Genomic DNA, 16274 nt, shown 5'->3' with positions numbered 1-16274 from the left:
TCCAATTGTCTTGAAATGTTGTGTACATGAGTGAAATACATGTCTGTGTCATGTCAATTTGGTAATGGTTTGCAATGTTAAGGAGGAACCCGCCATTGCTGCCTGCAGCTATATTTAGGGGCCAAGCAGCGAAGCTGCGAGGCACCTATTGTAATTGGTAGTATTATTATTAGGAATCCTCCGTAAGGAGGAAACCTATTGTTATTGGTGGTTTTATTATTTGTAATTCTTGTACCATGGGAGTCAATGGCAGCTCCTAGAACCCTTCGATAACTTTTTGTGAAATTTTGCACGCTCATTAAGGACAGTTTTTTCTATACCTACACCAAGTTTCATGTCTCCCATTAGACCACTCTAGCGCCACCAATGGGTCAAAGTTGGACTTGTGTTTACACACGCAACTTTTGAACCCTATGACGTCAATTTCCGGTTATATAGATTTTCTGCCATTTCCGGTTTTATCAAAAACCTTTGAAAGCCTACTCCTCCTGCAATTTTTTTCCAATCTTCCCCAGAGTTGGCACACATCATCGTCAGATCAAGCCTCACTCAGGCATTACTTTTATATTGGATTCTCAAAACCGTTTGTCCGGTAGAGCTAATCAAAATCGTCAACAAAGCAACCAAACAGGAAATTGGATCAAATCTTGGCAAATCTTTGAGAAATCAACACCAAACTTGGTATATTGACTCGGAATCGTCGTATGAGGATGTCCAATTAATTTGGTGTCATGTGATCACTGGGCGTGTTCGCAGGAAGCATGTGTTTTGGCCAATGACTGTTGATTTGTTTGCTTTTAGTAAGTGTTTCCTTTGTCTCGTGATATGGTGGAACATCCCCTGTGTGAAACATGATAACTTGTGATAATAGCCGAATTGATACGGCCGCCATTTTGAATTCATTGAAAAAACGTTTTTTCTCTACTCCTCCTACACATGTTGTCCAATCTTCACCAAATTTGGCAGAGATTATCTTCAGACCAAGCCTCATACAAGTTACCACATGGTTTTTTGATTTTCGAAAGCATTTGCCTGGTACAGGCAATCAAAATGTGCCATTAAGCCAGAAAACAGGAAGTTGGGTTGTATCTCATCAAATCTTTGATGGATTCACATCAAACTTGCTGCTTGTACTCATTACCCTCTTTTGAGGATGTCTAAAATGTTTTCTGGGTCATTTGACTACTTGGCCACATCATTGCTGCTTGCAGCCATATTTGGATTTGGTCAGATTTGGTATCCCATTGTTAAGTCTGCAGCATTGGTTTTTCTATACAGTTACAATTTTTCAAGAATACACATTTTTCAATGGTTCGCAATGTTTGGAGGAATCCGCCATTACTGCTTGCAGTTATATTTATTATTATTATTGGGGTGTGCTGCCTTCGGCGGGCACAAACCATTGTTATCTCACATATATATTCTTATTATTTATTGTTTCTTTTCGCCCCCCTAAGGCTCAGTCAATATTTGGACTACACTAACAATGGCTGTGTCAAAATGTTCGTCTTGGTCTCGATTGCGTTGCTTGTATTGGGATTTACGTTCCGTTGCACAGTTTAGGAGGTTACAACGTTTTTGTGGTAACAAAGTGCCTTTAGTCGACAAAGGGTAATCTGTGCTAGCTACGTCACCACGTCAACACACGTCAGCAACGACGCATGGATACAACGTGATAGAGACGTTCTAGCACGCAAATTGGAGCTTGGATTACGAGTGAAAAATACCACCCCCAAAAAATCCCAGCCATTTGGCTTTGATGAGAAAGCGACTTTGTAAATTGAGCGAGTGCGGGTCACCCGTGAGACCGCCTAGTCTTATAGGCAGCAGCCATGCTAGAGAGCGTCATATCATAGTAGTATTTTCGTAGCTAATTTTGTAGTTTAATTTTACACGAAAAAAACAGAAAGAGGGAAATGTTATGACGATATGACTGTTGTGAAAACATCGAGGTGGTGAGATTTTAATGTAGGTTGCTGTAAAAAACTTTGATTTGTTTGCTAAGTGAGAGCCCCGTCAGCCTCCATTGACGATTGCGGCAGCAACAACAGTGTTGTCGATCTGCGTCTGATGAGTCTTTGTTTAATTTCGTACCAGGGTCAATTCTACATCCAAATGGAGAGCAGTGTTTTAAAGATATGGCTATTGTGAAGACAGCCAGCAGGTCAGCATATTTTTGTTATTTGTGTAAAACTTGGAATTTGAGTGAGACTGCGTCTTCTTTTGACGTTACAGACTCGGCTCGCCCTCTGGCAGTGTGTAGCAGTTGGCTACAGTCCGTTTGGACCCCTCCACATTTGCGATCAAATTATTAGTGCATGACTGGTCTACAAGTCCAGCGATCTTTCCATTGCTTCACAATCAAATCCGTTCCACTTTATCAGTAGGGAGAATACCCATAGCAATAGAATTCCACTCCACGTTTTCTAGAAAAACAGCATCATGAACGCAGATTCAACTCCCATATTCATTGATCGACGCATCGCGCTTGTAGTTAGCACTTCAGACATGACGGTTCCACAGACGAGATGGACATAAGGAGGGTTTTTTCGACGAAGAGGAAAGTAAGTCAAAGTTGCCCAGTTTTCCCTTCAGTGGCCAAATCACCCTTATGAGACATTCTCTGACTATAATAGCGTTAGTTAAGTCACAAAGATTCTTCTGCAAACATTATGATTATTGCTAGCTAGATAAGCAAGCTTTTTACCTACATCTAGCACTAGGCAATACCATACTTTATTCACCCATTACAAGTGGAACTGCATTTGTTGATTTCTTAATCTGGGTCTGAAATATGTTGTGCTTTTGGCCGTGTTCAGATTTAGGCGTCTGTTTCAGGCAGAAATAGATGACAAGGATGTTTTTTCCAAGTAGCTACAAAATAAATTGCTGGTGTTTTTTTATTGCCATAACAACCGTGAGCTAATCTGGAGTTAACCTTAGCTAACATGCTAGTTTGTCTAGTTTGTGTAACATTGTCTTCCAATTTAAATAAGGTTGCTAAACTTGTAATTTTGGCAATTCGCAGAATTTTATTGCTACATGTTAGTCTGTAACACGAAGGCAAAACTGATTCAACCATTAAAACCATATATCCTCTGAAATCTTATACCCTCAGGATGTTATCTAATGAGACAAGAGACACGTCCATCTCTCCATATTAGGATGCTGTCCATGCATAATAAATTCGGTATTGATAAATGGAGCAGGCTATATGGCTGATACTTTTTTGGGCTGTGCCATTTAGGGAAACTGATTCAGCCACCTAAACCTTGTATTTTCTGAAAGCTTACATCCTAAGGATGTGATCTGTGGAAAAGACTACAGGTTTGAACACAAATTTGATCATTTCTGAGCTGTCCAGTCATGCTTTAGGGAGATGCTTTTTTTATGTAGCCTACATAATTATTAGGCTACTAAACCTATACCAATTCTGAATTTTATATGCTGATAACATGATGTACATCTCAGAAATCTTCATATGAAAAGTCTACATTAAGCTTATTATTATCAATATGAAGGAGTGCTCAATGCATCTCCATGTCTCCTGATATAGGTGGTAGAGATTGAGAGTGAGTCAGAGGCAGGGGCAGCATGCAGGGGCAGTGGAGACAGCTCTGTTGCTGAAAGGTGACAGGTAGTTGAAGATGTCCCATTGCTTATTGGGAAGTTTAGTTTTCAAAATATTTTAATGTCCAGCCCCTCAGTATATGTATAACAACTATGGTAAATAGTTGGTAAATGCACCAGAATGCGGGAAATTGCATCTAACTCTCAAAACATTCTAGGGGAGAAACCCCCAGACCCCCCGCATAATGTGTGTCCCCCCACTCTCAAAATGCTGCTGACGCCCATGGCTACAGTACTGTCTTCAATGCCACGGCTATGGCTAAACTTTATTATGTCTTATTACACGGCTGTTCTTATATGCTGTAGAATACTCCATTTATTTGAATGGGGCTTCCCAACATTCTGCGGTGAACTATTTTCTCATATTTGACCATTGCTATGCACATTTGACCGCTGTCAAGGGAAGTGGCCTTTTTGCCTCGGATTCACGTCTTTCGTAGCACTCCGCAAGTAGTCCGGTAACTTTTCAACCCCAGCGTACTCTGTTGCTTAGCGACGTCAGCTGATTTGAATTGAATTTTTATTTTCCCAATAATGACCGGCGTTCTATACATTATCCCTTACAAAAGAAACATTCTCATTTCCGGCGCTTTCAAACAATCAGTGAAGTGTGGATAGCAACGGCAGCTAACTTGCCTCTAGCAAACTGCTTATGAATTAGCCATGTCCCTCTAAATTAATATCGAACTTATTTACGTTTTGGGGGGCTTATTTTCAGTTAGCAGACGGTACTATTTGAATTGCAATTCCATCTGAAATACTGCCAGTGACAACGTTGTTACAGTAGCTTGTTTCAAAGGGGGTTCCTTGTTTCAAAGGGTGTTCTTAATGAATTATGCAATATGAGTAGGCTAAATGCTTGAAAATATCACTAGAAGGGAAAACGGACCCACCTGCAACCGACGCAAGAAAGCACACCCTACAATTTCTCCAGAAATTGTACCCTCTCTAGTTCATCTTTTTCTCCCATTGGAGTCTATGGAAGCCCCTAGAACCATCTGGTAAAAAGCTGTGCAATTTGGCACACTCATTCAGCACAGTCCCCTCTTTATATTCACCAAGTTTCATGTCTCCCATTCGAGCACTCTAGCCACCAACGGGTCAAAGTTGGACTTGTGTTTACACACGTAACATTTGAACCGTATGAGCGATTTTCAAAAATGAGGTACCATTGGATTCCTTGGATCGAGACGAGTTTATCACACCCTATGGCGTCAATTTCCGGTTATATAGATTTTCTGCAATTTCCGGTTTTATCAAAAACCTTAAAGAAAGCCTACTCCTCCTACAATTTTTTTCCAATCTTCCCCAGAATTTGCACAGATCATCGTCAGACCAACCCTCACAGAATTTATCAAAGGATATTTGATTTTCAAAACCGTTTGTTCGGTACAGCCAATCAAAATCAGCAACAAAGCGACCAAACAAGCAGTTGGGTCATATCTCAGCAAATCTTTGAGAAATCAACACCAAACTTGGTATATTGACTCGGAATCGTCGTATGAGGATGTCCAATTAATTTGGTGTCATGTGATCACTGGGCGTGTTCGCAGGAAGCATGTGTTTTGGCCAATGACTGTTGATTTGTTTGCTTTTAGTAAGTGTTTCCTTTGTCTTGTGATATGGTGGAACATCCCCTGTGTGAAACATGATAACTTGTGATAATAGCCGAATTGATACGGCCGCCATTTTGAATTCATTGAAAAACATTTTTCTTTACTCCTCCTACACATGTTGTCCAATCTTGACCTAATTTGGCAGAGAGTATCTTCAGACCAAGCCTCACCAAGGCTTTCACATAATTTTTTTATTTTCAGAACCGTTTGCCCGGTACAGGCAGTCAAAATGTGCCATTAAGCCAGCAAACAGGAAGTTTGGTCATATCTCAGTAAATCTTTGATGGAATCACACCAAACTTGCTGCATGCACTCGGAACCCTGTTCTTAGGATTTCCAAAGTATTTTATGGGTCATTTAACTTTTGGCCACCTCATTGCTTTTTGCAGCTACATTTGGATTGTGTCAGATTTGGTATCAAGCTGCAGCATGGATTTTTCTATACAGTGACAATTTGTGAAGAATACCCATTTTTCAAATGGTTTGCAATGTTTGAAGGAATCCGCCATTGCTGCTTGCAGCTATATTTAGGGTTCCTCCAGTAGGAGAACCCTTTTGTTATTGTTAGTATTACGGTTGTTCCATGGGAGTCTATGGCAGCCCCTAGACTAGAATGGTAAAAAGTTGTGAAATTTGGCATGTTGAAACTGCAGACCATTGAACTACCATACTAAACATGGGCCATGTGAGACAATAGGTGGCGCTACAGGCCACGCCCCAAAATGGCAATTTTCAAAGTGATGCCATTTGCAGGCCGTAATTCCCCAAATTCTGAAACTTTGTACTTATGCCTTACAGCTCATGAGGAACAAAAAAGCCTCAAGAACCTAGAACGGCCGCCATATTGGATTTTTCTGTACAATAAAGATTTAGGAAACACGCTTTTTCGCTACTCCTCCTTGAATTTTTTATGAAATATTTTTGATTACCATAACCGTTTGTCCAGTACAGCCGGCAACAAGGCAAAATCGGCAACAAGGCAACCAAACAGGAAGTTGGGTTATATTTCAGGAAATCTTTGCGATATCAACACCAAACTTGATATATCGGTGGAAGATACTACAACATGTTCCAATGTGCAAAATCAACTTAATATCTTCAAAATTGCTTGAAATAAAGGAAATCTAATTTATCGCTAACGCTAAAATAATGCTTTACACATCCGCCGGTCCAAAACTGATACTCTGATTCAATCACAAGTGCATATGAATTCTCTTGAGAATGTTGAGTACCCAAATCTGTGAAAAAGTTGACTGTAAGATGAAAAGTAGATTTATTGTGAATATTTGAAATATGCATGCTTGGCTAACTAGGGCCTTTTCTAGTGAAAAGTCTCCCTCTGCTCCTTGCGCGTGCTCCAAATTCTCACACATTAGTCTTTCCCTTGACACACACGCAAGCTTGGCTGTAAGCGACTGCAAAGGAAGCCAGGTACACCGCAGTCGCTAGCTACCTGTAGTCAAGCTGTGTATAGTCAAACCAATCCTCACACAAACTATCAAAGTTGAGGCTAATTTTCGCTAGCTCTACCTACAAGACTTCTGCCTGGAATTTTACAAAATGATGCTGAGGGCTCGCGACCAAAAGACTAAATTGAGTAACGGGTTACTACGCCTACTAGACTTCTGCCTGGAATTGTACAAAATTATGCTAAGGGTATCGCGACCAAAAGACTAAATTGAGTAACGTGTTATTTGTTTGAACAAGGAACTAAAAACTGATTAATTCAATCAAATAAGTAACGTGTTAAGTTACTCGTTACCTAAAAAAAGTAGTCTGACTACTGTAACGCATTACACTCAACACTGGTCGATATGTAAACAATTAAAAAAATCTTGAGTGCCTTAGACTTTTGCAAAGTACTATGTATGAATTGTGGCACATTGTGACCCATCACTACATGTTTCTGTCCACTGTCAAAATAAAGTAAAAATGTAAAATTAAGTCTCCCCTTCCCCACTCACCTCCATCTGTAGATGGATCCAATATAGGGACTGAGTAATGCGGGTGTATACCCCTGGCTTGTTCCTCTCCGCACAGCCCTGCCCCCAGCTAGTGGCACCCACTAGCTTCCACACTGCCATATCTTCACAGGCCAGAGGACCACCGCTGTCCCCCTGCAGAAACAAACACACTGTTAACAGACACAGGTAACAAACACTGGTGAAACACAGTGGCTCTTGAAAATCATCCAAATTGATGGTGTGCTTCAAAAACACATTGTTTTTGATTTGAACAAATTATTTTGGGTACTTTTGCACTAATTACAATCTAAAATTAAAATGTATTTAGAATCCCAAATAATTACAACCAGAAATGTCCACCTTAAGCCTAGAGCTTTTTTAACGACCTGGCAGGAATCTGTTCCTCCTTCAAGATAGCCAGCACAAATCATCCAGGAGGAGATGAAGCCTTGGTAGACACCTGGCTGACTACACACTTTAGTGGAGATGAGGGGGACCCGGGCAGAGTGCATCGAAACACTGCCCTCGCCTGGTCAACACACATAAAAAAAACTCACTTGCTGTGTGTGTGTCATTAACACACTCATCAACCCCTTAAAAACAAGACGCCTGTTTTAGGGATGTCTAGACTCACCTCCATCCTCTGTGGCCCCCCATCCTGAAATCCAGCATATCAATCCATCTTCAAAATTCTCCCCAAAGTTAGGCAGACAGATAGGCTCAACATAACCTGGTGGAGAGAAGATAGATGGGTGAAACCAGAAACAATGGGCCTCATTCACCAATATCTTCCTAAGTTATTTCTTAAATTTGTTCTTAAGAAAGTTCCAAAGAAAAACCTATATGTGATTCATGAAGTGTTCTTAAACAGCAGAATTGTTCACAGGTTTGTTCTTAGAATGATGAATCCCAATATTTCGTAAATTGAAAGCTCGTACCCCGTTGCTCCTATTTAGCATAGGTAAACGCCTCGTTAATTCCCATAAAAGGGAATCAGAGAAATGTCAAAACGACATGGTAAACACGGTGGAGGCCTCGACCGTGGTGGAGGCCTTGAATAAATGGTTTAACTTCAATCTGAAATCTTAAGCAAAAAAACACAGCCTAGAAATCAGTTGACTGTTAAAAATATCCATGAGGACTGCTCTTGGTAGCCTAAAGTGTTCCAAAGTAGCCTACTCGTTGCTCTCTGCAAATAAATCGGTATGGTAAAGGAAGATGTGTTCCCTCCTCAGGGAATGATGTGCAACATTTTGCAGCAGCAATAAATACGCCATTGTGTGGTTTGGTCCTATTGTGCGGAATAAGCCTACTTTGGGCCTATAAATACAGTGATAATTCACTTATTATTTGACGGCAAAGTCCCCCGTTAACATAATTGATTTGAATGACAATCTTTTCAATACATCTAACAAGTTTCCTTGTTACTTGTTACTCTTATTCTTAATGCACAACACACCTACCACACACAATTGGCAAAACTGCTAATTTCATGCTCAAAATCACACATTGTAAACTAAACTCAAACACAAATTTTCATAACACAAAAATACACTAACAATACACCATGTCTACCAAAACGCTAACACACGTTCGCTTTCAACAGGAACATTTAATCAATCATAGCACATGTCATAACAAACACTAACATCAGATGGAATGACAAAAACTGCTTTCTATTATACAGTATATGTGTCAGGGCTCACAGTATATGGATCATAGTTTGTGTTTTGCAATGCAGTTTCTTTTGAAGCCTCTTTACATTTTTGTTTTGTTGGGTTTAGTAAATGCATGCATTTTGTTTCTTTTGTTCCAGAAATTCAGAACAAAAAATGAATGACCCATCTCAGAGTAGCTTTATTGAATGTACGGTTACTGTATTGAAAAAAAAAAAGACAGAAACATAATTGCTACAGTAAAGGCAACAGGACATTATTGCAAGAAATATGCAATATAGCTGCCATTTACAATATTTCATTGTTCGTTACCCTAGCTCTGGCCCTTCTCTGAGCACCACCCCACATTTTAACTCCTCTCACTCTCCCTTGCCCCAATCCTCTCCCTTGTCCTGGTACTTGTCTTCCTCTCCCTCGTGCAGGCATTACATATTCTTTCTTTCTTCGTGTTTATCTGTATTGTTCTTTTTCCACATAAGATTAGCCCAAAGAGGTCCTCTTACTGTATTTATCTTATGGTCATGCGTTGAGTGTTTCCTAGTTGGGAATCAGCTGTGATTTACAGTATTTGCATAACTTCAACCAGCTGTTTCTCAGTAGCAATGGAATAAAATACAGGGGATATGTTTGTGTTTCAATTTACAAAATGAACAGATGTTCACTTTGGCTTTAGCTAATAAGTTAGGTTTTGAAAATTTGTTCCGACACACAGTGTGAAAGCATTGGTAAATTGGGCAGTAAAAATCAATTGTTTTAGTCTTACATTTAGTCATTCAGCAGATGCTCTTATCCAGAGCGACTTACAGTAAGTACAGGGACATTCCCCCCAAGGCAAGTAGGGTAAAGTGCCTTGCCCAAAGACACAACATCATTTTGCACAGCGGGGAATCGATCAGGCAACCTTCTGATTACTAACCCGACTCCCTCACCGCTCAGTCATCTAACTCGCCTTGGTTGAATTTTGGGTCAAAGCAACAAGAAATGTGTTAATTGTATAGCCAACACAGACGGATTTTGTGCTAACTGTGTCAAGAGTTTAGGAAACTAGGAAACATACAGTGTTGTGCACGTTCATACCTCTCATGAACTCGTTAAAAGTTCAGTTCATACAAGTCAATATGAATCGTTCACGTTCATAGTTCACCATTTAAATTCTGAACGCGTTCATAGTTCAGTTCATAGTTTTAATGCAGAAATTGCTAATTAAATACTTAACTTGTTTTTTAACACAGGGTGACCAGACGTCCTCTTTTACCCGGACATGTCCTCTTTTCAAGACCTAAAAATGCGTCCGGCAGGGATTCCAAAAACGTCTGGGAGTTCGTCTCGTTGGATGTTTGTGTTTCTCTGGGTCTTGACCACCATACCATATAACCTACATGTCTTTAACAAACTATTAATTACGCCCTTACAAGTTTTGACAAGTGTATCTCCCTTACGTCCCGCCTTCTTGCGCGAGCAAGAAGTGTTGCCAGATGCACGATCATTATCCTCCAAATACGAAAATTAAAATTAAAATTGAGCCTTTGGTAGCTACGATACTTCGGCATTTCCAATCTGGCAACACTGAGCACCTTACCGCCTCCACTAGTTGCATTGTTTACAACAGCACATGACATCTGCAGCCATGTGGCTATATAAATAATGTATTATTTTTTATATTTATTGCTTTAATATATGGACAAGCCACATAAACAACCACTGAAAGCCACAGAAGCACTGGACTAAATTGCACAAAAAAGATTTGTTTACATTTGTATTTTGCAATTTTGTTAAGGTATAAAAAACTATCATATAGCCTATGTCATTTGTGTCATTTCATTTGTGACATTTATGCATTCACATGGTCATGGTGCCTAGATTGTAAGTTCTAAATATTTCCGACGCTCCCAACCGAGTTACATTTCCGAAACGGAACCTAGCCAGCTTTAGTTAGCTTCCGTTACCTAGCAACCTAGAGTTGCTTGTTTGGTCTACATGTGTGTGGAATGAAAGCCTACACCTCCTACAATTTTTGTCAAATCTTCTTCAAAATGACCAGAGATGATCTTCAGACCTAGCCTTACAAAAGTAATCGAAAATAATTTTGATCCTCAAAACCGTTTGTCCGGTACAGCCAATCAAATTCGGCAACAAAGCAACCAAACACGAAATTGGATCAAATCTCAGCAAATCTTTGATATCAAAACCAAATTTGGTATATCGGTGGAAGACGCTACATAATGTTACCATTTGAAAAATGTGCTTAATATCTTAAAAATGACTGATATAAAGCAAATCAAATTTATCGCTAACGCTAAAATAATGCTTTACACATCCACCGGTCTAAAACGGAGACTCTGATACTATCACTAGTTCATATGAAGACTCTTGAGAATGTTTAGTACTCAAATCTGAAAAAAGTTGAATGTGAGATGAAAAGTAGATTTTTAGTGAATATTTTAAATATACATGCTTGGCTAATTTCTAGAGCTTTTTTGCCAAATCCTCTCTCCCTCTCCTCAGCGCGCGCGCTCCACATTCTCACACACTCAGCCTTCCCTTGACACACGCGCGGGCTTGGCAAGACGCACACGCAACATTTCAGGAGAGTGTGGGCTGACCAAGCCCCCACTCATTTGTATATAATGGTAAAAAGTTTTTAAAATCCTGAAACATTGATAGTATAGGCCAAGAGTAATACCACACCACAACTGGCCCAACATTACCCATAGGTGGCGCTACAGGCCACGCCCTAAAGCACAAAGATACAAGGCTTTCGGGAATGGATAGGCTCAACAAGCCCGTTCCCTTCACTTCTTGGCTTGAAATAAAGGCCCTTGTGGATCTTGATGGTATTGCATTTCCGATTTTGTATGCAATGGTAAAAAGTTCAAAAAATCATGAAACATTGATAGTATAGGCCAAGAGCTATTACCACACCAAAAATGGCCCACCATTACCCATAGGTGGCGCTACAGGCCACGCCCTAAAGCACAAAGATACAAGGCTTTCTGGGATGGATAGGCTCAACAAGCCCGCTTCCTTCACTTCTTGGCTTGAAATAAAGGCCCTTGTGGATCTTGATGGTATTAACTTTGATAGTAAAGGCCAAGAGTAACAACCAAACTTTAACCAAAGCCCGTGTGGATCTTGTTGGGGTGTGTCTGCCTTCGGCTAGCACAAACCATTGTTATCTCACATATATATTATTATTATTATTGTTTCTCTTCACACCCCTAAAACTCAGTCAATATTTGGACTACATAGACAACCTATGTGTCAAAAGGTTCGTCTTGCTAGCGATTGAGTCGCTTGTATTGGGATTTACGATCCGTTGTACAATTTAGGAGGTTACAACGTTTTTGTGGCGTCAAAGTGCCTTTAGTCAACAAAGGGTAATCTGTGCTATCTACGTCACCACGTCAACACACGTTAGCAACGACGCATGGATACAACGTGATAGAGACGTTCTAGCACCCAAATTGGAGCATGGATAACCAGTGAAAAATACCACCCCCAAAAAATCCCAACCATTTGGCTTTGTTGAGAAAGCGATTTCGAGTGGAACTGCTATCTCGGATGTTTGATTTAGGTCGTCAAAATTTGAGTGAGACCGCGTCTTGTTTTGACGTTACAGACTCGGCTCGCCCTCTGGCAGTGTGTAGTAGTAGGCTACAGTCCGTTTGGACCCCTCCACATTTACGATCAAAATATTAGTGCATGACTGGTCTACTAGTCCAGCGATCTTTCCATTGCTTCACAATCAAATCCGTTCCACTTCATCAGTAGGGAGAATACCCATAGCAATAAAATTCCACTCCACGTTTTCTAGAAAAACAGCATCACGCACGCAGATTCAACTCCCGTATTCTTTGATCGATACATCGCGCTTGTAGCTAGCACTTCAGACATGACTGTTCCACAGATGAGATGGACATAAGGAGGGGTTTTTTTCGACGAAGAGGAAAGTAAGTCAAAGTTGCCCAGTTTTCCGTTCAGTGGCCAAAGCACCCTTATGAGACATTCTCTGACTATATTAGCGTTAGTTAAGTCACAAAGATCCTTCTGCAAACATTATGATTATTGCTAGCTAGATAAGCAAGCTTTTTACCTACATCTAGCACTAGGCTATACCATACTTTATTTACTTTATTTAGTTTTGCTCTCAACGAAGGCAGTCGCATTTTCGTTCCCTCTCCTCCCCCTGACCTTCCCTGCTTGGCTTCACGGAGAAATGCTCTGAAGTTTCAGTAATTTGGATAGTTTTCGATGATATTATTCAAAATCAAGTGAATTGACTACAACCACAAAAAGGAACAACCTGAGGGACTGAAGCCCAAGGAGAACAGAAGTATTTTGGGCTGCTCTCCCAGACTGACCACAGGCAAGCAAGGTAAAGCGTGTTCCCTGTAGAACTATGGCTTGCAACGACTGCAAACAACTTACTCAGAGGATAGTCGAACTGGAGTTAAGAGTCAGAACCCTCTTAGATATCAGAGAGACCGAAGACTTTATAGATTCCATGCTACCTAGCCCGGAGGCTAAGCTACCGGCTAATGAGCCACCCTTGGAACCAGCTTTCTCTCCACCGGCCGATCGACCAGATGAGTCAAGGCCTGCTCTCGGCGCTAAACCAAAGAGGCCTAGCGCTGCTTCTACCTTCATCGGAGATGGGACTGGCGCCAAGGATAAAAAGCCAAAAAAGCGAGGCAGAAACTCTTCCCGCATCACCTCTCCTCCTGTCCCACTCAGAAACAGATTTGAATCACTGGGAACTTTCTCTCCCTTGTGTGTGGAATCCAAGGCGAAGAGGCACAGGAGTGCTAGCCACGCAGCTAACCAACATGAAGAGCCCGGATTGCCGACACACCATGATGGTAGCTACTACACACATGCAAATCCAACATATCATTGTCTGCTACGACCGGGAGTCCCCCATTTTACTCCAAGCCCCTCTCGGGGCGCTGTTCGACCCCCTATCAAGTCTAATCAGACAACAATATCACAGGATTGTAAAGATCCAAGGTATGCTAAGACTATCCACAGCCCATCAGCTCTTAGAGGAGCTAACGCTGCTAGCACTATAGAATCTGTTGCGAGCACTGACACAGTGGCTGATCTTGGTCTAGCACAAGGTCCTATCATTGCTAACCCAATTAAAGATAAGAACTGGCTCTGCAGCTACAAATAAGGCAAACGTTAGAAATGCAAACATAACACCACATATTGCCACTATCTTGATTGGAGATGCCATGACAGCACATGTTAAACTGGCAAAGACAGAAAATATTTGTCTTAGCAACACATCTGTCGAGGAACTGTCGTCAGAGGTACTAACAATCCTCAACAATAAACCAAACAACCCTAAGATTATCATCCACACTGGCTCGTTTGATATCCTACACAAGAAAACTGGCACTGAAATACTCAAAGGGGCGATTGACTGCAAAACCGATTTTACCTTGTCATAGTTGAATAACGACAGTTCGGTGGGTAAACTGAACATACCGTGAATATCAAAGTCCATTGACACCTCTTTCCTATTCAAATCTCAAAAAGAAAATTTTTGGCTGTAAAACGCTAGCTTTTCAACAAAGCTACCGGTCCTACGTAGGACCGGTGATCGCCCTCTTATTGGCTCTGGTTTGTATCTTTGTCACGCCCCAGAATTTACATCCAGACCAGCCCGAGGTAGCGTCGATCTCCGATACTAGTTTAGCTGTGCGCTGCTCTGTGTAGGCTACTTATAAGGAATTACAAAGAAGAACGTTTTGAATTATAACAAGGATATTGAAAATGGACCACGGTCGTAAATGCTGTGTTCCAGGCTGTACAGGGAAGGCTAACACTCACAGTCTTCCCCAGCAGCCAAACATTCAACAGGCATGGCTGCTGTTGTCTATGAGAAGATCCTGGCGAAGTTCGACACTCAATCATTCATTTGATCTGAACATTTCACCCAAGACAGTTTTGACAACCTTGGACAATTTCAAGCAGGATTTGCTAGGAAGCTGAACCTGGAAAGAGGTGCTGTTCCGACCGTATGCTCATTGCAACCGCAAGCTATAAGGACAGAATGATGTTGTGCTAACAGTTATTAGCAATGCTAACGTTTCCTGTATATAGCATACCAGGTAGAATGCTAAATACGTTTCTACACACATCAAATGACTCTAGCTAGACTAGCTGTAGTCGGCATTAGAAGGGAAGCTTCCGAAAAATAGCCAGAAAACGAACAGCAGTCTGGCTTATTGCTAACGCCTGTCTTGATAATCTATTTGAAAGAACTGGAGAAAGGCAGGTTCTAGATACAGGATACGTTAGCATTGCTAGTAACTGTTGCTAGTAACACCTAGACTGTAGGCATGTAAACAAGTTTAGCTTGCTAGTTAACGCAAGAGCATAGAATGTGTGATAATTTAGCCTAGTTTATTGGCAATGGGGCTAACGTTGATTCATGTTCCTGACTGTGTTTCATTCAAATAAATAACCTGTGTAATGAAAATCTACAATTCACGATGCATGTTTGTCCAGATCTTTGTCATGTTATTTTACAGCAAGATATCTAGAGCTAGCCTAGCTAGCTAACTGAAGCCGAGTAGAATCAAGATATGGTTTGGCTGTAGCCTAACGTTCTACCCACCTAAGTCAATCCAGTTTGCTTCAACAACAGAAGTGGAAACAAGTAATGTTATCATTTCAAATGATATATAGTCAATCTGTTGAAAACAATGTTGTGTAGACACAATAGATTTATTTGCGCGTTTTTATTTCAAGTCTCCAACTTTGGTGTTTCAGCGAGTGCTGCTGTTGGCCGTGTTGCGTTTTTGCTCCCAGCTTCACTCGTTGATAACCAACCAATCAGCGCGCTATCTAAATATTAATGAGCATACCATAAAAGGAGAAGCGCTAGTGTTTTTTCCCGGGAACATTTCAGAGGATCTGTCAGAGGGCATGGAACAGCACCCGGGCCATTTTCAACCCAACCAATGTTACATACCCTATTCGGAGACCTTAAGGAACAGTGTGAAATACCCCAAAAAAACAGTAAATTGCCCCTTTAAAAAACATTTCACCCAGCTACTGAACACACTCAACAGATATCAAGATGTATTCATCAGTGGACCACTTGCATGCTTTTGAAGAGGAAAAGAAGCCTTCAGTCGACTACTATCTTTCAACACATGGTTGGCATCTGTCTGTCTGGCACACAAACTGAGATTTATCGATAATTTCAATGTGTTCTGGAACTGTGCAGACCGTTTTCAAGTTGACGGACTCCACCCAAACCGTAGAGGATCTCAACTACTAACAGCAAACATCAGTCACGTGCTCCTGACCACAAATCAAGTTGCTCCCCCTATCCCTGTTGTGTCTAAGCTGACTGACACATCCCAAACAACCTC

General features: G+C 41.0%; 1 protein-coding gene across 1 annotated transcript in view; it reads right to left on the bottom strand.

The window, feature by feature from the left end:
• Positions 1–16274, bottom strand: part of tmprss3a (transmembrane serine protease 3a) — a gene marked incomplete at its 5' end in the record, with an annotated part of 61470 nt that overhangs the window by 34518 nt on the left and 10678 nt on the right. The window contains 3 exons of the mRNA XM_047051815.1: positions 7211–7363; positions 7597–7739; positions 7845–7940. Coding sequence (XP_046907771.1) covers positions 7211–7363; positions 7597–7739; positions 7845–7940 — 392 coding nt within the window. The remainder of the gene's footprint in view (positions 1–7210; positions 7364–7596; positions 7740–7844; positions 7941–16274) is intronic.

Source organism: Hypomesus transpacificus, unplaced genomic scaffold (assembly GCF_021917145.1).
Source record: "Hypomesus transpacificus isolate Combined female unplaced genomic scaffold, fHypTra1 scaffold_180, whole genome shotgun sequence".
In the NCBI taxonomy this organism is placed as follows: Eukaryota; Metazoa; Chordata; class Actinopteri; order Osmeriformes; family Osmeridae; genus Hypomesus; species Hypomesus transpacificus.
The sequence above is the reverse complement of the archived record's forward strand: the minus strand, read 5'-3'. Positions and strand labels throughout refer to the sequence as shown.